The sequence below is a fragment of the Cyprinus carpio genome, chromosome B7 (genome assembly GCF_018340385.1).
Source record: "Cyprinus carpio isolate SPL01 chromosome B7, ASM1834038v1, whole genome shotgun sequence".
Lineage (NCBI taxonomy): Eukaryota > Metazoa > Chordata > Actinopteri > Cypriniformes > Cyprinidae > Cyprinus > Cyprinus carpio.
This window is the reverse complement of record NC_056603.1, coordinates 13,706,067-13,729,648: the sequence shown is the minus strand read 5'-3', so window position 1 is coordinate 13,729,648 and position 23,582 is coordinate 13,706,067. Positions and strand designations below refer to the sequence as shown.

General features: G+C 35.8%; 1 protein-coding gene across 1 annotated transcript; it reads right to left on the bottom strand.

The window, feature by feature from the left end:
* Positions 1-1,707: 1,707 nt before the first annotated feature.
* On the bottom strand, positions 1,708-22,752 carry LOC122134560 (wiskott-Aldrich syndrome protein family member 3-like). The gene is given in 9 exon segments (XM_042727330.1): positions 1,708-1,836; positions 2,236-2,319; positions 2,730-2,783; positions 2,786-2,812; positions 2,815-2,851; positions 3,310-3,463; positions 7,900-8,034; positions 8,288-8,432; positions 22,489-22,752. Coding segments are annotated over 8 exon segments (693 nt in total). The 5' UTR covers positions 8,421-8,432; positions 22,489-22,752; the 3' UTR covers positions 1,708-1,767.
* Positions 22,753-23,582: the final 830 nt, after the last annotated feature.

Sequence of the window (23,582 nt, the reverse complement as noted above, 5' to 3'; positions counted from 1 at the left end):
AGATTTATGGAGCACTTCGATGCTTCCATCTGCTGAAAGCTTTATGGAGATGAGATTTCGTTTTTCAAGAAGTCACGACACTGGCACCTGCTCACAGTGCCAAAACCACTGGTAATGGTTTACTGACCATGGTATTACTGGTGCTTTTATTTTTTCCTCAATTGGCCTGCCAACTCTCCTGACCTGAACCCCATAGAGAATCTGGGATAGTGTGAAGAGAATATTTGAGAGACGCAAGACCCAACTCTGGATGAGCTTAAAGGAGCATTGCGTAGGTTCTGAATGTTTCTAACCGTTACTAACACCAGTGGCCGTTAGAGGAACTGCAGCCAGTCTCATGCTCGTTCGCTCAGTGCGCACGCACTCTCTTTTTGCCACACTAGATACGTGTGTTTTTTTTTTTTTTTTTTTTTTTTTTAACTTATGAGGAGTGTCCGTGGGTGTCTGAATTGTGCTGCCGGAGGCTGGTCGCTTCTTTCCATCCACAGAGTCCATCTGAAAACACTATTTTATGCAACGGGGCGGCTTACTATAATGGTTGGCGTGCCCGTAACGGTTGGTAAGCCCAAGAGATAGACGAGAACGCGCATGATGTCACATTTTTGTGAATTTTTCGTGCCAATTCGGGCCCGACTCCTCCACACACAATTGAGCCTACAGGCTGATAGAGGCAACCGTGGTGGACACAGTCGAGGTGTCTTCTTTTTTTTTTTACATCATGGTTGGCTCATACATGATGTACAAATGAAACTCTATCTTAAAAGATTTTTTTTAAGTAAAAACCTCCACATAGCTCCTTTAAGGCCGCTATCCGAAGCATCCTGGGCCTCCCATAACACCTCAGCAGTGCCACAGGCTGATTGCCTTCATGCCAACGCCGCATTGAAGCAGTCATTTCTGCAAAAGGTATTCCCGACCAAGTATTGAGTGCATAACTGAACATAATTGGATTTGAAGGTTGACTTTTTTTGTGTTTAAAACACTTTTCTTTATTGGTCGGATGAAATATGCTAATTTTTTTGAGATAGGATTTTTATTGGGGTTTTCATGAGCTGTATGCCAAAATCATCAGTATTAACAACAATAAAAGACCTGAAATATTTCAGTTGGTGTGGAATGAATCTAAAATATATGAAAAGTTTAATTTTTATCATTACATTATGGAAAATAATGAACTTTTATCACAATATGCTAATTTTTTGAGAAGGGCCTGTATATCTAAAACTCTTTATATATTATCTAAAATATTTTAATATACAGTATGACAGTATGACATTTTTTACATGACTGATATGAACTGCTGCTTTATGCTTAAATGTACAACAAAGAACGACAATGTCTTTTCCAGTTGGAAAATTCTTAACCAAATAAAAAGCACATTCAAGTCATTACAATATGCACAATATAAAATAATTAGTCAATATATCACCTACCTCAATCATCTAATTGTTTAACCTAATAAAAATTATTATGAAAACTAACAATACAAATAAAGTAGAACAGTATAATGATGTGATGCTTTAGATTGCCTCTGGTATGACTCTACAAGTTTTGGCAGCTCAAAGTGTCAAAAGATGGCAGTAGTGAGCTATGCTAAATTGCAGCCCACTTGCATTGCCACTGAAAAAAGTTAAAGCAAAAAAGACCATCAACCCTGTTGTCTGGGTAAAGTGAGCCCTCAGAGGACATCCCGTGGTATGGAGAAGGCGTGAAGCGGGCGTCTGGGCGGAACTCCTTATCATACGCCATTACGTTCCACTCCCCTGCCTACGTTTTCCGAGCCTTACGAACCTTTTTCACCTCACGACTGGGGTCCTCCACCTGCTTCTGCTGCTCCTGAGTGTGAGAGAGAGAGAGAGAGAGAGAGAGAGAGAGAATGAGAGAATGAGAGAGGGAGAAAGAAAGGCTAGTTTTGCAAAAAGCCCAGGTTTTCATCACAAATCACATTTGGTGAAAGAGGTTTAGATTGTCAGGCTAAAAGAGCAAAGTCACACACACAGATTGTAGTGTCCACATCTTTCACTGAAAAGTGCTGTGAAGAAAGTTTTCTACATAATTCAGGGAATGCATTAAAAACAACACACACACACACACACACCACACACACACACACACACTCAGTAGAAAAGCTAGTGAAGAGACTGTAGGGAAAGAAAGTGAATGCACAAACTGGAGTCAGCAAAGTGAGGGACTGACAGATGAATAGAAGGACTGACAGAAATGCAGGTCTCTTACGGAGGATAGTAGGGGGCTTCTGAGATGGGCCTGTCTGGTGTGGGACTTAGTCTGGTCTGAGTGAGTCTGGCCTGAGCCGCTGGTCTGGAGAGAAGGGGCAAAGTCTGGGGGAGTTAGAGCTCTCATTCATGCACACATAAAGACACATCCACTGATGGGTGTTCTTCTGCTCTCTCCTTTGCATATAAACACACAAGCTTCTGGTTTGAAGAGAGGAAATCAATCTGAGAAACAGTTTTTTTGACATGGGGCCCAGTATTGCTATGGAAGCAAAGGGAGTTTGTCTGATGTCCTTTGTATTGTTGATAAGTTCAAATCAATCTTACCATGTACTGTCCCATGTACAACAACACTTATTTTGGTATCAACTTGATACCGAAGTTCCGGCAATTTTCACATCCTTAAAGCAGTACGTGATTGTGGAAAGAACATACAGCGTGAAACAGGATGATAAAGTGCACACAAAAACATATTTATGCAGTAGACACACACACCTTCTGTCTTCTCTTTTCTTTTCTCTTGTCCTCCGTGGCTTGCAACATTTTTTCTCCCTCCAGAGGATAAAGAAGTAGGAGGGGGGTCCGTGTAGAATTTCAGGGCATCCTTCTTATCATCTCTATAGAAAGAAAGAAAAAGAAAGACATATGATGGTTGCTGTAACTCTCCAAACAAACAAAACAACTTGCTAAAATGAATAGGGCTTTCAGGCATACTTGAGAGAGAGAATATTCTAGGGAGTAACACTTGATATGCAGCAAGTGATTTATCATTTTGTCACACTACACCCGAGGTGCACAAACAAATAGGAAATAAAACATGCAACTGAAACATATCTTCATTTTTTTTAATTGAACATTTTTAAATAATAAGGTTTTATATAATGCAACAATTTTTGGCCCTGCATAGTAAAACGTTTGGGAACCTTAAAATGAGTTTGTTGCTGGATAAGTTAAACTATTTTGAAACCTGCTGAGTTGATGTTATGCTACAGAAGAAAAATATAAGACGCAATGTTGCTATTACACAATAAGAAATGTTAAAAATGCACAGAGAGTGAAGTGATGATGATCTCACCTGTAAGGGCTGAGAATATTGAGAGGGGGAGGTTTGTCTCCACGGTGGTACAGCTCCAGCACAGGATTAGGGATGGAGTTTCTGGAAACCACCTGTTGGTCCTGAATGGTGGAGCTCTTGAAGGCCTTCCTCATGTTGATATCTTGCAGAGAGACTGAAGATGGGGGATAGAGGAAGAGTTCAGATTTATGCATTCATTTCATTATTGAGATTAGAGGTCGACCGATAGTGGATTTTGCAGATACCAATAGCTAGGTTGGACCACACTGGCCGATACCAATTAATTAACCGATATTTTTTTTAAAATGGATACTGAACAAAAAACTAAAAATAGTGCCTTATTAAAAAAAAAAAAAAAAAAAAAAAAAAAAAAAACCAGTACTGAACCATACTAGCAGTAGTAATAATAATAAAAGTAATAATAATAATAATAGTAATAGTAATTGTTGAAATTACCGTACTCTAATAGGGCCCTATGAAATCCGCTTTATTTTTTCCTAAATTCCGTTTAAATTTTTCTGGATTCTGTTTTTTTCCATTTTAATTTTTCTCCACTCCTTTTTAATAGTTAAATTAAAGTTTATTAATCAAAAAGCAAGTCTAATTAATTAAAACCATGAAACTTATCGATTTTCACATCAATTTAATAAAAGTTTAACAAAAATTACATGTTATGATTTTTTTCCCCTCAAAAATTATGTTGTGTTGTTTATGTCAAATCAATGCATGTAACATTAATTTTATTTATTTTTTTAATTACCGAAAATTAAGCGAACTTTTTTTCTTTGGCAAACAAAGGGGATTTACTATTAAATTAAAACATGGATGAAATGATGTGTGATTATTCCTTATAAAATAATGTTTGTTTCATTTTAGTAGTAGTAGGCTATGTACATTCTACTGAAAAATAGACTCAAACTGGACTTTATATTTTGACAGGTTGCCCCTGTGAATACCTTTACAGTTCTGTGTATGTGATATGAGGCTAGTTTTACTCAAATCAAATGCTCAAATGCTCATGAAGGCTCTCTCAGAGCAGTTCTGGAGATGTTGTTCATGTGTTTACCTCTTCATTTAGTGAGACAACAGATGCTGAAATCACCGTGAGCGTCACGCGTTCTTCAGTATATGTTTAATAAATGAAACCTCGCGTCTGTGCCATTCATTAACGGAGAAATGCAGAACATGCAGGATTCATATTTAAATCGACTTTTGTAGCTTAATAGTTACAGATACTAGTCCATATTTTGATTTAATTTAAGTGTAAGGACCTACTTTTGATTAATTCATTCAAAATTTGACAAATTCCATGACATTCCGCGTTAAACTGTGAATTCTGTTTTCATGACTGGATTCCATCCGCGTTTTCCGCATCACGGACATGTGTACTCTCACACTTTAACTGCTTCTATACTTGAACACATAGTGATTATCTAATTAAAATAAAAGAGCAGCGCTAAGTCTAGAATAACTCACCGGTATCACACACACTCCGGACTTGGAGCATTCAACTCGAGCAGCGGTCTAAAACAGTTTATTTATTCACCAAACGGACACAAGATTACTTCAAGAATGAACAATGAGTCAGAGATAAGTCCAGTGTTTAAAAAAACGGAGCAAACCGACATAGCGATCTATATTATAGCTCTATGAATGAAGCATACAGACTTTATTAGAGTCACAGGAAGACAAACGTTTCGATGATAATGCTCAATATACAATTTATTATGTACAGTGACAATTCGGGGCGAATATAATGTGATTTAATGGACAACTATGTGAATGGCGCTCTGTGGCGCTGCAGGATTTTCTGTCAGCTGCATTTAAATCCGAGTCTAGTATCGGTTTAACTATCGGTGCCGATTAATCGGCAAAACCGATACATTGGTCCACCTCTAACTGAGATTGCAAAAATGTGTACATTTAAAAATTTTTAGTACAAAGATCTAAACATTCTTAGTACAATATATTTAGCAAAGAAGAAAAAGGGCATAGGATATTAAAATTTAGAGAACAAAGAATTAATGAAACAAGACAAAATACAGCTTTTATGGACACTACCCAATAACACTGATCTGAGATCAGTTCAGTGTTTACTATATGGTGATTAAAGGTGTGGTTTGATTAAGACAAACTCCCTTGATCATCATAAAGTGTTAAAGGGCCCTAAAGTAAAGCTATGTGAAATCTGTGCTTAAGTCTCTTATGTGTTTGTTAAAGAAAGGATAAAGCTATCTATGAGACAGCAGATGGTCAATCTCTTATTCACACGATCTGCTTCTCACCCTAATCAGGAATGGCACAAACATATGATAGATCAGCTGCGCATTTAAGAGCAACATCACTGCTTTGCCTGCCCTAGAGCATGTGGAGCTTCTTCCTCACAATCCCACATTTGTTTGCGTTTTTTTTTTCTCTTTTCAATAGACAGAGCTGTTTGGCAGTGACTTGAGATGTTTTGCTTGCACAAATCAAAAAACAAGTATGAAATACTGGAAAAGTGATTAATTTTAACCCCTTATTTACACACGCATTAAAACTTGGGATATCACGGTCAGTCATAAGATGTTTTATAACCAATGACGACTGTTTTAAAATGGGCCTTTGACAATTGGTTAGGTATGTGTAAAAATAAAAATAAATAAATAAATAAATAAAAAAAAAAAAAAAATATATATATATATATATATATATATATATATATACACACACACATACACACACAAACTTACAAATATGTAATAATTCATATTTAAATCTAATATACAATTAAATTTAAATATACATAAATTTAATCAAAAGTAGAAAACTGGCTGTGCCTCAGGGGCCACTGTACTGCTTTACTGAACATTAATAATTCAAGACTGAGCATACAGGCTGATCTGATGGCAGGAATGGGGTATATGAGGTCAAACCTGGAACAACTTATATGTACTATGAGCCATAACGCAATGCTGTTGTAATGGAAGAGAAAAGCCCTTTCGTTGCTCAATTGTTCAAATACCAACAAACAGTCTGTCTAAAACAGCTATGACGTAGCTCACCCATTTAATCTTACACCCAATCTCAGTCTTGACTATTAAAATGGATGCCTTTTATATTAATAAGCGATTCCAGTCAGATTCACATGTAATCAAAATGTCATTGATCCAAAAAAAACTCAGCAGTTAATTTATTATTATTAAGACACTTTTATAGTTTTTATTAATATTTTGAATTGTTTTAGATTTTAAGTCTCAAGTTAACATAATTTTTCTTTTTAGGTAATTTTTTGTAATAGTTTTGACTTATTTTAATTTTAATTTTAGTTACTTTATTACACTGTTAAACTTAATGACAATACGAAATTATGTTTTAGCAACTAGCTGAAAAAAGCTTGATTTTTGATAGTTTAAGAAAACTATAATAACCCTGGCTCATTTTAATATCCAGTGAAGCACTGCTCTATAATATACAACTCCACAAATCGCACACTGACTACATGCATCATTTTATTAATTTCAGTTTTCTTCCACTATTTCTTTTTTTTCCTCCTCATTTTGTTTGTATCTCTAAATGCCTCTTTTGTCCTTGTGCGCAGTCTGTTCAAGTGTAAAAGAAGCTCAATTTTAACTCTGGATGGCTGGTTATAAATTAATAATTAGAACGGACGTTAAGAGGGGGATGGAATGACATTTTTGGATCAGTCACAACCATGAATGCCAGAAAACCCCATCACCCTTTCTGGTAACAAACACACACACACACACACACAAACAATATTCTGTCTCTTCCTCTCTGTGAGATTTCTCGATACTAAGACATTCTCCTCCTCCTCCCACTCCCCAACCCTGCATTCTACATGCAGCAAGCATAAACCCCAGATCACCATCAGGTCAGACAGACACACACATTAGAGAGCTATAAACACACACACGGCCCAGAAACCACACGCTGCGCATTCCCAGCAGGTTTTGCTCTCGACACAGGTGTGGTTGAGAGGTCATCGCTCACTGTGAATCAGGTGATGGAACGCTCAGACTTTAAAAGAAACGTTGATGTGTCTTCTCCGTAAGTGAGGATTCACGGGGGAGCTTGAACATATTAAACCCTCTTTATCAGCTCTCCAGTTATCGATCACAGCTGGGCGGAATGTTTTAAATAGACAAGGACATTGTTAGAACATGTAACATGGCCCTAATCTTTACTTTGCATATGGACAGGGTGTTTACAGATAAGAATCTCTTCTCTTTATGTCCATCAAACACATAGCCTGACATCAGAGTCGTGCTGTGCTCTGCTATCTGCTTCATTAATTGAGACAAGAGACGGTTTCACCAGCCACTGGATTTTTCTATTCCGCAGAGAGAAGAACAAAAGAAAGAGATGAGAGGAGTAGAGGGAGGAGTAAAGTCATACAGTTTGATGTCTCTCTCTTTCATGGCAAAGAAAGCTGGGTCATCCTTCTAACTACAGGCCAAAAGAAGACCATTATAGAGGACAGCACTCGAAGGCAACGCACTCTCTCTCAGCCTCTCTCCAGCTGCTACAGCTGAAAGCTTGATAAGATCTGGAGATGATGCAGTGATTAAGCTTAACGCATGATGTTACCCTCTTCCACAGTGGAGTCCAGCTGGGTGACTTTGATAGCCAGCAGGTCCACTCTCTCTTGCAGGTTATTCATACGCATGTAGAAACTGTTGGCTTCATTAAACAGCTCTCCAAAGATGTCCTCTGCATGACGACCTGCAAGACAGATGGCGACAGAAGCTAAGAGAACGGCGTGCTGAAAAGATCAACTGAATTTCCATGCTAGGTTGGGTGTTGGTCGAGCTAGTGGTCTAGCACCGTCATGCTATTCATCACCAAATCTTGGTCAAGCTGGTGGACCAGAATGATGCCTTCTGACTCATTTCAACAGGCAACATATAAAAGATTATATAAAGAACAAACAATTCAATACAACTAAAAAAAGAGAGAAAAGCAGGGTGTCACTCACTCAGGCTGCCCAGTTGTTTGATGATGGCTGCCAGGGTGCTGTTGGTGACACACTCCAGTTCACTGGGCACTCCATCAGGCAGAGCTCCTCGACACAGGTGCTTGGGCTCGATACTCCTCTTCACCAGCGGCATGACTGACTACTGCTGAGAGAGAGAAATAGGAAGACCCATTAATGAACTCAAACACCAAATGAGGAGGTATATTTCCGGAACATTCATTTAAACTGAGAATATTCACACACACACACACACACACAGTTAGGAGAAAAAAAAAGTTTTTAAAACGTGTCATCATTTGTAAAAGAATTTCCTGAACTGACTTAAAATTTTAATTTTACTATACATTTATTGCTTTTTAAAATTAGAATAGCTATAAAACAAACAGATTTAACCTGAGAATTGTCACAGCCAATATAAAAATACATTTAAAAGAAAATATATTTGTACACATTTTTTAATTGTTTTTAAGTTTTATTTAGATTTCCTCTTTTAAAATGTATATGATAATTTCCTTGATTCACTTACAACATAAACTATATTTTTCACTTAAAATTAGTTGCTGAAAATTAGTAACTATAATATACTATAATATTATAACTCAATGGAAGCTTACACACACTGACATATCAAACAAAAACAATGGCATACATTGCAAAATATGCGATTTGCTTGGAAGATTCCAAAAATTATTAAACCAAAAATCGTGTTAGTCATTTAGATAACAATGTTCAATATGTCACATAAAACCAAATGTTTAAGTTTGTATAAGTTCAACACATCTGTCATAGCAGCACTGGTAAGGCAAGTGACCATATAATCAGCTGACCCAAAACTCTGCCACACAGCCCTGGGACATCCTCACTGTCTTTGTTTACTGAGTGTACAAATAAAAAGCCAATGTAAAGGTAAAAGTCTTAGTATGAAATTTGAAATCAGTTCTATAAAATCAAATCTCACAATGTAACATGGTTACATTGTCTTGTCATTTTGTGCTGATTAATCATTCACATGTATTTAATACAGACGTCTGACATAAGTGGGCTCCTGTTTCAGAAAAAGGACCTACGGTGGTCTGTTCCTGTTAACAGACCCCCAATGACCACAGACAAATGCTAATAAAGACAGTCACTGGCATCACACACACTGATGCAGGCGCAATGGTTCAGTGACCTGGGCACACAGACAACATCGCCTGGCAACTAAAGCGGATGGGTATGCTGCTAATGAGACATGAAAAGAGCACTGTTATAGCCCGGTGGGACAGCAGACGTGTGTGTGTTCCCCTGCTTTCTTTGTGTGTCTAGTTATTATTTCGGTCTGAAAGTGATTGGAAAACCAGATTGTAAAGGTTAATAAACTATATGACTGTTCAAAAGTTTGGGGACCGTATTTTATTGTATTTTTTTTTTAAAGAGAAATACTATGTAACAAGAGTTCTATATAAAATAAATGCTGCTCTTTTTAATGGTCGATTCATCAAGTAATCAAAAAAGGTCAAATGTCAATTCATGGTTTTCACAAACATATTAAACATTTTATGATTTTTTTTTTCATGAGCTTTTAATGTAATTCTGTTCTCACAGTGTGAAGCAGACACTGCGGCCTGACCAATTTAATGAACAACATCATGTGAATTTTTCCACTGGAATACACTTGAAATCTCTTGTATCTTGTCTTTTTTTTTTTCACAGGGACACAGTATTTTCTCCCAAATTCTTCACTTCTAACTATACTAGCATTTCTTACTGTATGGGAATCTTTTACTGTGGGAATAAAATGCAATAGATCAGATACTGTATATTTTATGTCAATAATGGAAGGTATTTTAAATTAAGTGTCAATGTTTTTAAAATGTCAGTATGATGGATTATTGTTCCTGCTTTTCATCAAGTGCTGGCACACACACGATCATAACAATTACACAGCAGTTCAATAACAGATCACTTTGCAATAAAATATTCACACTCTTTTTCAGTCTTTCTTCTCTGAATCTCTTGGTCTGCTCATGAATAAAGCAGCAGAGCTGAGTGAGACTGTAGAGGCCCAGGGCTGTAATCCTCACTCCCTCAAGCGTTCGGCTGGACTGTGTGAAGTGTAAGTAATAAAAGGATGGGTTAATGGGGAGGGAGGGAGGGAGGGAGAGAGAGAGAGAGAGAGAGAGAGAGAGAGAGAGAGAGAGAGAGAGAATATCTGTCTGTGTTTTTTGGGGGAATGAAAGGACACATCAGAACCCTGTGAAGTGCCTGCCCACATTTACATTCATGCATTCGACAGACACTTTTTTCCAAAGTGACTCTGACTTTCAGAGAATTCATGATATGCATTTTATCAGCATGTCCCTGAGAATCAAACTTATGACCTTGGCATTGCTAGTGTCTTGCCCTGCCTTGCCAGTAGAGCTACAACAATGCTACCTACCTAGACCGTTTTCTTTGCTGCTGATTCAGGACACCTCTATGATTCTCAAAAATGCTGTTTAGGCAGGCAGATCTCAACGAATTCAGACACAGACACTGATACTAACACCATGTCCCAACCTGGCATGAAGTAACAAATTTTATTGAAACTGCTAGAATTAGAATATGGTCATGCAGAACATGTGCTTTATAAGTACTAACAAACAGCCAATATGGCAATAATAGGCATGCTAATAAGCAACTAGTTAATAGTGAGAATTGGTCCCCATACTACTAACTAAATACTAACTTGTTGCCAAAAAGTTACCATACTTAATAAAATTACCTACTCAAAAATATAATTACAGGCTCTTTTCATGACATTTAGGGTTAAAATGTATGAATAAAATAAAATGTATATAAAAAAAAAAACCTTTTGTTTATTTCAGGGAGTTGCCAAAGTTTCATTTTCATTTAGTTTATCTTGATGTACTAAAATCAACAAAAAAACAACAGAAATAAAAAATACATATATATATTAATAAAGACTATAGACATAATAAAAGAAGCATCAAAAACACAACAAAATTACTTATGTTTTTAAAAGTAAAATGAAAATGGATAAAATCAAAATAAAAACTAATTAAAAAATAAAAAATATAATATTATCTTGATGATACTATCATGTATATGAAACAACTTAAATTCTTAGACAAACTGTTGAAAAAAATTTGATGGTGAGAATTATGGGAAACACACAGAGAAAAAGCAGTGAATGAGAGAGAGAGAGTGAGAGAGAGACAGACAGAGAGAGCCAAAAGTGTGCCACCTTTTTGCCAGGAGGGGCCTTGGTGTTGTTGCCATGGAAACAACACTGAAACGGCTTCTGAGAAAGGATTTAGAGAGAGCGAGAGAATGAGAGAGAAGTGAAAAATGGTGCAGAGAGAATCCCCCACTATACATCTCAACAAGATGTCAAGAATGCAGAAGAGCCAGACTCACTCTCTCATAAACCCCTCCCTCTGATATATACTGTCATCCGCACAGAGATCTAAACACACCCTAATTCATTTAGTCATTTAATGACTACCTGAACACGTCTGAATTTCCCAATCTCTCTCTGAAAGCAGGAGGGGGTCAGGGACCCCAGGGAGAGCAGTGGAGTGAATTCATGAGATTCTGTAATGTGTGTGGGGGGATGTAAAGCACTAATATGTATGTGGAGAGCTAAGCGTATGTGGTTCACCTCATTAACCAATGCTAAACATTTATCCAGTATCATCTGATTAGGAGTAGAGGCTGACATTTTTTCAGGAATCCCACGGGATGAGAAACAAAATCACTATTAAATCACGTGATTGTGATGGGACAGGAAAAAAGGTCAGCGGGAGTGGGCGGGACCGGGAATCGTTATAACACTATGATACCCAACTTTATACATAAATATACCTTTAATATAAATAAACTATATATTTTAATTTTTAACTCAATTCTAGTTGCCCTGTCTCTTTATGCTGTTTGCTTTGCTGTCGACAAGATAGTCACATATAGTTTTGGATATGTTTTATTCATATACCAAATCTATGTGAACTTTACTGAGTGCTAAACACTCTTATGCTGTGTTTGTTTTATTCATACTCGAAGCCAGAGGGCGCTCTCGTGCATAAAGTCCAAAACGGACTCATAGAAGTATTTATCATTTTTGATGTGCCAGGAAATCCCTAATGTGGACAAACGCATCCCGCTATCGGTGTAGCTATGCTGAATAACAAACATAAACCTTTACTGATGAAAGGGGAATTCAATAAACGATTGCAACAAAATGGTTTGTGTTTTTCAAGTCTTCTCCAGGTAAAGTATATAAATTATACAGTGCTAATTGACATAGCATTTATTAAAGTACAGAAGCCAAAATATATAACATTTTCTGCCTTATTCTGTGATAAAAATGGAAAATGTTTTTGTAATATATATACTAATCAATATCATAAAATTGTCATTAGGACAATATATCAAAAATACTAGAATACAAATAATTGGTTATTGTCCAGCAGTGTATTTTTTTTTTAGCCAATTAAAATTAAGAGATAAGAAACGTTTTTGTCAATTAGACATACAATAATAATAATAATAAAATTGATAATGATAATAATAATAAAAAGCACAACACAGGAGTGGGAGGGAATGGGAGTCATTCTTCTGGGATCGGGATGGGATTGGGATGGGATTTTCCCCCAGTTTTTTTTGTGGGATTGGGACAGGAGAGGTTTGAAAACGTCACCCTCTAATTAGGAGCAATCATACAGCAGCAGGAGTCTGTGAGTGTGTAGTTTCTGTTTGCATAACATTACATGTCAGAACTACCCACTTTTGGAGATGTGTAGGTCTAAGGGTTGTTTTAATGTGAGTCAGTGTCATTTATTATCATTGTATGTGTGCAAAAGCTTCTGCTCTTTGTGAAACAGCTGGCATTTATAATAGAATTAAAGGTCCAGCTCTCCCTCTTTACAGGCATGTGTTTAAAAGTCAATGGAACACTATCAAACACTCATCTCCCACTGTGAACCAAGTGCCTGCAGTCTGCTTGCAAAATATCACACACCATATCACTAGCCATGAACACTGAAATTCATTTTCTGAATAGGTTTTGATCTAATTCAATCCATCCAATAGATAAAAGTCTACACGACTTGCAAGAAGGCTGCATTTATTTGGTCAAAAAGGAAAGCAGAAACATTTAGGGCTAGGCAAAACAATTGATTTTTCAATCAATTGTTTTTTTTTTTTTTTAAATGACGTCAATTCAATATTGTGTTCGATTCTGATATGATATTAAAGTAATACTACAAATCTGCATAAGCATTTGACATTAGTGTTGGGCGATGGTCATGTTTCAAATTGTCATATCGCCAGCCCGTGAGATCACCGATTCACGATATTATCGTGCGTGCGTGGCAGCAAGAGAGAGACTCTCTGTACTTATCATAGGCTATTTCATAACTAAGTGGTGTTTTAAACCACACGAGCGCACGAGACAGAGCCTATGAAAGCACCAATAATCAAAATAATTTACTTTCAAACATGCTACTGATAAACTAACGTTAAACGGTATTTCATATATATTCAGTCATATATCGCTATTAGGACTGCATGTTATGTTAAGTTATCAGTCTGCAGTCAAAGGTGAAAATCAAAAGCAGATTTATTTTAAAGACCAACAGTTTAACACTAAATATTGGACATAAACGAACATGTCAAATATAAAAGTACTTAAAACAGGTAAGTTCATATATTTGCAGTAAAGTTCAATTGAATGGATACATTAGTCATCAGATCTGCTATCGTCGATATCTATATGATGGTAAAGCTGAAATTAAACAGCCATAACTCCAGACTTGTGTCTCGGGATCCATTAGAAATCATTCACATTTCTTAATATTATTATCATCAATATTGTCAGCATTTGTGCTGCTTACAATTTTTGTGGAAACTGCCATTTTTCTGTGTTTTTTGATTAATAGAAATTTCAAAAGAACAGCATTTATTTCAAATTGAATGTGTTTGAAACATAAATGTCTTCACTGCCACTTTTGATTAATTCAATACATGCTTGCTGAATAAAACTACTAAAAGTCTTGACCCCAAATTTTTGAACAATAATGCATATAGGCAGATTTAGATTTATAAGGACAGCAATGACTATACCTACTGCTATTTCTATAAACGCATATAGAAATTATTACATTTTACTTCACATTTTAAAATATTAAAATATTATATGTTTGAGAGAGACTCTGATACACTGTACACAATCTTGATTGCATTTCATTCATGTATAAAATCAACAATATCATACTTATCTCTGTGCATATTCGTAAACATACACACAAAGCTAACAAACATCCTCAACCACAAGACTCATCCCTGCCTCCTTTCTCTTCCCAGCAACAGTTTTCAGAAAAAAATTATGATTTAAATATCAAATCAAGAGAAGCACAAATAGCAGAGCTGCAGTTGCAGGTGGATCTGATAAGGAGACGTTTGTTTGCTACTCAGATTCTAGAGCTTGGATCCCCCTCTCTGCCCCCTCCCCTTCCGCTGGCTCCCCTTCACCTCTTTAATGTCAGGATCAGTGCTAGGGCTCTCTGATCAACCCCCAATCAAAGCCACCAAACAAACAATCCAAAAAAAAGAGAAGGAATTATGATAACATTCTCTTCCCTTATCCCACATATTCAGAGCTGTTCAGAATACAGAACAAGAGTGTCATTAGTGCAGACTGAGAGGAAGTGTTGCCATGGTTTCCTTTCATTTCCCCTGACTGTTGCTTGATCAAAAAAGAAAGAAGAGCAGAAGCCAAACACTTCGATAGACAAGATAGTTAGACAAACAGCTAGACAGAGCAAACACTGTACATCAACCCTCTCAAGGTCTATAACTGCAGACCAGTGTTGTTTTAGTATTATTTATATACTATTATAGTTTTAGTATTTTGTTTGTTATTATATTTTTGTTATATTTTCAGTTTTCATTTTATTTTTAGTTAATTTTAAGTAATTTCTATATGTTTTTTTTACTAGTTTTTCATATTATTATTTAGGTTTAATTTATGTTTTTTATTTCCGTTTTAGTTTGGTTTTAGTTTTCATTTATTTCCAGTTTGTAAATTTATTTCAGTTAGTTGCATTGGCAAAATTTCTAATTTTCATTTAGTTTAACCACTTCTTCTAACATTTATATTTTATTTCAGCTTTATTTCACTTAACAAACATTATTTAATCATTTTAGTTTAGTTTAGTTTAACAGATTAAAGACCTTCAACATCAATTAATCAAAAGTTCTGCCCACATCATGTGGACCAGCTCTTGCAGATCTGATTTTGAATGCATCAGATATGTCTTTTGCAATCCAAAAAGATTATTTCTTGTCATGAATAATACAGCTTTAATGTGACATGATAAAACTGGTTAGATATGGGTTCCTCTGGTTTAAGAAAAGCCCAAGCTTTAACATTAAATAGTATAGCTGTTAAACTGGAATGGGCTTCAGGGTTAGTAACACTCTTTCTGTCTCTCTCCCATGAACTCTTCTCACTCCATCACACACAATTAAATGTGCTGCATTCAGCACAATCAGGACAAATCAGCCAGGCGAACATGTGCCCTGGAGTCCCCATGCCCCAGTGCACGAACCCGTGGCTGGATAAGGCCCGGAGCAGAGGGGGTCACTCCCTGGAGCGAGTGCTTTGAGGTCTGCTCTGATCTGAGACCTGCTTTATATCTGGAGCTCCAATCATTTTTTTAGGATATGGATGGGTCCTATATCTGTGTTAATGGGGCAGGGTAACAGGAGACAGAAACTGTGGTGTTTGGAGAGACAGCGGTGGATTAACTGAAGAGTGAAATATGGCTGTGGGCTGAATGGAGATGGATGAAACCTTCACCCCGGAGAAGACCTAAATGAATGATTACCTCAGTTTGATAAAAAAAATAAATAAATAAATAAAATAAAAAAAATCACAGAATTTGTATTTCTTCTACATTTCTAAATCTATTTTCTAAATACATATTTTTGATCTTGAACAGTTCATTCATGCATTCTTCATTTAATTTGTACTTTTTTTGAGCTTGCAGTTTTTAAATACAATATCATAACTCTGTCTTCAGTTGAAATGAGACTTTTCTCTGGCGATTTCTCATTTAGGCCAATCAACAAATAGATAGAAGCAAGTCCCGCTCCAAATGTTTTTTTTTTTTTAGATGTACGTCGCAATACAGAAGAAAAGTTCTGTTGGAATTAGAGATGTGCAAAACTAAACATTTTCTAAATCATCTAGTTACTGGGTTGTCTAAATGACTAAGTCTCAGGCATCATGTATAATTAGATTGAAGATCATTGCACAAAACTTGTATAGAAGTCTTAGTCCTCACAAAAAAGTGGAAGACCTATGGAATCAGATGCATAAATGTATTGAAGATAGCAAATTTGTTTCAAAAGTGGTGTTTTAGCATGCGGACATTTTTTTTTTTAAACAAACTGGGTGCTGTCTGAAGTATTTTGATGTTGGACAAGTAATCGACCATCCATAGGTCTACCCATTATCACGATACCAGATATTGCAGGAAAACAGACCATACCATGCTGACTGACACTTTTCCTAGTCTCAAACTTAACTTTATTAAATTTTGTTATGTAATTTTGTCATTTAGTTTTTGTTAGGTGTATATTTTAAAAAAGGAGTGAGGTCTGTCTGTCAGTTTTCAGAGCATTTGAATAGAAGTACCACTTCTATGCTGTTCTGGAACCTTGCTTTTAATCATAAACTCTGACAGAGAACCCATTAATCAGATTTCATATAAACTCTATGAACTCATAAAGTCCCTGGCACCATCCTGACACACTGGGCTGAGACTGATTACATGGTACTGCAGTGGATTGATTCACAACATCGATGATGACCACCGTGACAACCATGTAAAGTAATTGCAACAACAATGCATCATCGATCATGTCCTACTGCTGCCCGATTTTGGAGTAAGCACGCTGGTAAAACACGCTGTGTATTTAAGGTGTGTTTTTGGGTTTGTTCACAGAACCAGACTCAAATCATCTACTCATAGGTAGGGCTGCACGATTGATCGAATTTCTAATCGCGATTACAATTATGGATGTCACAATTATGTAATCGGTCAAAGCGGCAATTAATCGTTCAAAATCCACTTATGTTATTCTGCGTTTTTTTCTTCCTACATGTTATCTTAAGGGTTTCTTCCATTATAATACCATTCATATTTTTACTTTTTTATAATTTAAATTAGAAACCAATCCGATGTATAGTTGACATTTGAGGCTTAATACTATAGAAAAGCACTAAAAGAGTGTTTTCAGCTTGTTTATTTTCATATAAAAATACGGCATGCAGTTGCATCAAACAATCGTATAAACAACATTCAAATAAAAAACAAATAATATTAATTAAAAAATCGCAAATACAAAATAAAAAAAATAAACAAAAAAAATTATACAAAACATAAACGCACAAACCTACTCATAGCTGTTGACAACTGAAATGAACGAATAAGAGAAAATAAGAGAGACACTGGTTTGGTCCAGCTGCCTCATATCCTGACATGTACTGTGTCCTGGAAAGGCCTTTTCGATGGGCTCAATAGACAGGCCATGCTTGCATTTTCTTTTTTTTGGTGGCAGGTAACAATAGGCAAAGGCAAAATAGCAGCAAACAGCACTTTTACACAGCCATTGCTTTTCTTTTGCACACAAACACACAAAAGAGGGGAGAGGGTGGCCCGCTGTATGACAACAGATAATAAACTAAACTGACTTTTAAAAACAAATGTTGGCTGGAATGGAAATTTCTGACCTCTACTGCACATACTCTTTTCACTTACCTCCAGGACAAAAACCTACGGGTGTACTGCTATTGCCCAAGTATTGCTTAACCATCTAACACAGGCCAAGGCAGTTAGGGGCCCAGCTCTAAAAACACACAAACACTGATACAGCTCTGGAAAACTTATAGTAGGATAGTGTGACCAAAGTACACAATGTGGAGGAACTCCACATTCAACACACTGCTGGGTTAACTAACAACATGACACAACAACAGAACTTCACACAGTAAATTCTAAAACAAATTGTGGGCATTTAAAGGCATAGGTCACCCCAAAATGAAACTTCTGTCATCATTTACTCACTCTAAGACCTGTGCAAGAATTTCAGTACACCGCTCAATTTCTCAACATCTCTCACAAATAAACCGACTTGTTACCTAACTAGTAACCAACTGATTTGAAACTTGACTTGGACGCTCTTGAATAGTCTTTACTATTACTTAACTAATAATTGTATAATTTTGTGAGAATTTTAATACATCACCTATCTACAAATTAAAGGCCACTTTACAAGTTGTAAGCACATATAAATAACAATAACAAGGTATAAAGGAGAAATATTTTTAGACAGTTTCAATTAAAAGTCTCTGCCATTTGCTTTGAACAAAAAATTAAAAAAAAGAAAGAAAAATAGAAAGAAAAGAAGGCATTTAGAAAATGGAAAAGGCTTGCAAAAAAAAAGTTATTTAGTGGTTCTATTTTTAAGAAAATGTGACTTTCTGAAAGAAAAGTTTACAATATATATGTTAAAAACTTCACAATAAATGTATGAAGTATAAAATGTGACATTCCAAAGTTGGTAAGCACGCTGGAAACTAATCATTTACACTGGCTAACATCATAAACTTGACATTAGCCCTCTGGGGTGTATTCCAGAAAGGAGGTTCAACAAACTTGAATTCTGAGTTGACCCTGAGATTGGAAACTAAGTTTTCGGTTTCAGAACAACTGAACAGAATTAGGAGTAGGTTGACTGAGTTTAGAGCATGCACCACGACTGTGAAAAGCCATGATCAATGGAGCTCCAAAATTAAGATTTACCATGGCAACAGCTCCCGCCAAAAAGACTTCCGCATACTACAGAATACGTAACTGTAATTCTAAATCAATGCTATCAGGTGAAAACTGGCAGAAAGGTAATATATTGAACTTATATTTATTTTCATGGTATCCCACGGGCATAAAAAAAAAAAACGAAATTGTGGCAGCAGAAAAAAAATTAAACATAAAAACATAATTCAATTAGGTAAAGCTTCAAGCGTGAAATGGGTGTAAGTTACATGACAAATATTTGACATTCAATAAATATCATTCAGTATATATCTATTTCAGTGTGCAGCAGCTTTTCCCACATAGTCTAATGCTTTTTCACATTAATAAATGTTCTCTAATCCAACATGCTACATTTCATAATTAGGGTAATGAAAAACATTTAACTTCTATTTAGTAGCCAACAGCAAGAGGGCAGAGACTTGGAGAACCTGCACCAGCATCACTGAGAGATGAAGAGGAGATGGCCACAATACCAACATTAAAATCCAACAGGGAAATTTTTTTTCCTGCTTTTGTATTTGTAGAACATAAAGATGACAAAATAAACTGAGAATAACCGTGAATAATTTGTGTTTATTTATCTTGCACTACCCTTTCATCTGGCATCCTTCCATTCCATACAGTAATCAGCTTCATTTCGGAAGGGATGGTGAGAATATGTGTTTAATCAATGCATCAAACCACACTGGAAATCCTAAAGGAAATTCTAATTATTAGATTACTTAGAGAACCAGATGTTATCAAGTGAACGGCATTTAAAAATGGTACAATTCGAATAAATATGCATGTGTATATGGCAATATAAATAAATTAAATCAAATTAAATTAAATCCTCTCCTGATGTAAAAGTAACTCCCCGTGAATTAATGCAGCCACCTCATCTACAGGATCCCCGATAAAAAAGACATGCCATTTTTGTCACATTTACCGTGCCTGCATGATGAAAATGAAAGTGGTCCAGTGAGAAAAATAATCTTGTTTCCATTTTCATTAAGATTATATTTCTTACCCCGCTGCCAATTCATTTTACTTGTTTACCCCAGGAAACAAGACTAAATATTAGGGATGCACGATAAATATTGGCATGATATTTAATACGCATCTGTCGGTTCTGTAATCAGTGGTGAAAAGCACGCACGTGTAGAGATTTACCGCTGATTACAGAACCGGCTTTACTGAGGAGATGCGCATTAAATCGTGCAGATATTTATCGTGCATCCCTACAAAATATTGTATATATTTTTTCTTATAAGATTTTTTAGATATTTTTTTTTTTAAATAAAGCAAAAATCGAAGCAATAAAAGCAATTTTTGCAGCATGAATGAAAGAATGAGGTATTTAAACATTGCTTAGGCTTTAAAAAGGGGGAGGAGACCGAAAGAAACTGGGTTTGCCGAAGAAAACCTGCTCCCAACCAGGTTAGGTTCACAGAGTAAGTTACTAATGGTACTACTATGGTAACTTACAGAGAGGTTTAGTTTTGTCTTTTATTGGAACCGAAAACACTGAATTTCCCTTTTCTGGGGTTAACAAACTATGAGTTTCCAAAAAAAAAAAAAAAAAAAAAAAAACACTTTCTAGAATACACCCCTAGGGCCCTTACCATGATGGTAGATGAACAAATTCAGAGTTACAGGATTAGTTTCAAGTTGACAAAACCACTCTAATCTGGCTTTGTTGGTACCATGATGCTGATCATCAACTTTCTTTGTCAACTCAGGCTTTGATCCTGAGTTTGTGGAGCACATGCACATGAATATGTGACATCACTGGCAAACAGCCAATCACGAGCCTTGGTTAAAGGTTAAAGGTTTTACTAAAGGTTTAGAGATTGAAGAATTTGATGAATTAAAATGCATTTACAATAAAAAAAGCACTTGTTCATGACGGGGGACAAATAAAAGAAATGATCTTGCTTTATCAGTGCAGTCACAAGTGAAACTTATTATATACATCGATAGAGACTCGAACATGTAAGGTCACGTAGTCATTTTTAAAGCATTATCTATTGATTCTATTGAGCTTATTTATATTACATACGACCTGTATATATTAACATTCATTTAAAATAAATTATGTTAATATAACTGTTAAACTAAAATTGCTTGTATGTAATGGATTAATAATAATATAAATCATAAAATTATATAAATCATAAAATAACTCTTAGTAATTATCATTAAAGCCAGACTTTTTTTTTTTTAGTACTAGTGACCTTTAATTTGGAACAAGGTAAACTGAGGGAGTGACTTTTTTGTGTCAGACATCTGATAGGTCCAATTTCAATTTGAGATCAATAACTCAGACTATAATCTGCCCCGGAGCCGAAAGTGTTCCTGTGGCTCAGTGGTAGAGCACAAAAAAAGCAGTGCAAAAGATTCCCAGTTAAAACACACCACAAAAAAAAGGTTAGGTAAAAAAACAAAATAAAAATGTATAGCCTGAATGCACTGCAAGTTGCTTTTAGCGTCTGCTAAATGCATAAATGTAAATGTAATGTTAGCCATGGAGTGAGAGTTACTATATCAATGAACGCAGCTAAAAGCCAAGCCACTTTAATAGTACCTAAAATCCAGGATTGGTGCAAACTAAACTGAAATTTACCTGGCTAGCCAGCTAATCCGGCTTCATGGTACAGGCCCTGGTGTCTGAGGCATTGTTTTGGGCCCTGGAGATGAGTTGACATGTATATAACAGTATTAAAATGTAAATAACAATTAAAATAATTATTGATTTTTTTATGTAGAAGTGGCAACCAAACATTGAGGTTCATATGAAATGCACTTAACATAAAGTTAATACAAATGTTATTAAATTCCTCAGAGCTCAGGGCCCAATATTTACATTCACATTTACTCAAAGGCGGATGATTGAGAAAACTGAGAGAATAAATGGTGGACAGACTTAAAAAAAAAAAAAAAAAACATTAAGACCCATTATAGTTATGTTTATCATTATATGTTTAGGTGACTTACCGCAAGAAATATCCACATAAAATCAGCCACATGGAATTCTGGAGACAACAAGCCCTTTAGGCAGACTAAATCGACGAATGATAAATTATGTAAACATAAAAACATAGATGTATTATGTCGCAGTTCCTAATAAGGTGACCAGCCTCAACTGACTCGACATTTTATTTGTTTGTAGCACAAACGATATAACGCACACCCCGTATTTTCACGGCACAACATTAATCCTCGTCTCAGCCATTACACACACAACACACCACAGCCTTTTCATGTGATCTAAACAGCACTTGCGCGCGACGTTAGCGTTAGCAGCTCAGCTTTGTCCAAGCCCATGAGAGATACAAAACCGATTAAAAGCCCGTTTACCTGTATATACCAAACGCTGGCGCGGCGTCTCTGTGATTTCGGTCCTTATTTTCCTCTCCCTCTGTATTGTTACATCGCATGCATCGCTTAACTGCTATTTTCTGCAACGACTGATGTGGATAACGGTGCGCGAGGCAGGTTCAGTTGTTTGTAAATCACGGAACGATGCGCCCAGCGTGCGTGTTTCCTTGACAGCGTCGAGTCTTCTGCTTGAGCGCGACAAATGCTGTCCTGCGCGCATGCGCAGACCGAAGCCTTGACCACCTCCCACCAAAATATGCACAGACGGGAGCAGAAGAGGAAAAAATAATCAGCGCTTTACCTCTGAAATTTCCACAAGAAAGTCAGTGAAGACGGTCCAGTAAGGTTTTACAGCGTAGTTTCAGGAAGCGCTGTCGTCTGATAAATGCCAGTGTTGCAGCAAATGTACATACAAAAACGTGAAGTAAACACAAATGTACGTGCTTTTCTAAACAGAAATGTCCCTACTGCGCAAATGCTAGGAACAGATTGTCTAAATTCAAGTTTTGAAAATTAGAGCTCATATTATGCACGATTTGTTGCCTATTCTGTGCATTCGTATTTCATCAGTAGATGGCAGCATCCTTGATAGTGATAGGCCCACATAAGACACATTAAAAACGCACTATGTACTTTTACAAATGTTACATTTTAACAGTAATGTAAAATTATTAAGTAAAATCATGTTACTTAGTTATCAAGTATCAAGTACCTTACCATATACGTTGAATATATATCTTTTTATTCTACAAGGCAATACAAATAGGCTTATAAATTTTCTATTAAAAATGTTAAATGTTTTTACAAGTAAAAATGTTACACTTAATATTTATATATAAATTAATAAATGAACACATCTGCTGCAAGTACAGTTTTTTATTTACTTTAAGTCATCATGTGGCCTGTTTTATTTTCTGCAGTTTACAGCACCATTTTTAAAATTATATATATATATATATATATATATATATATATATATATATATATATATATATATATATATATATATATATATATATATATTCTTTTTAGGTATTTAACGGATGATATATTAATATGATATTATTAGCTGG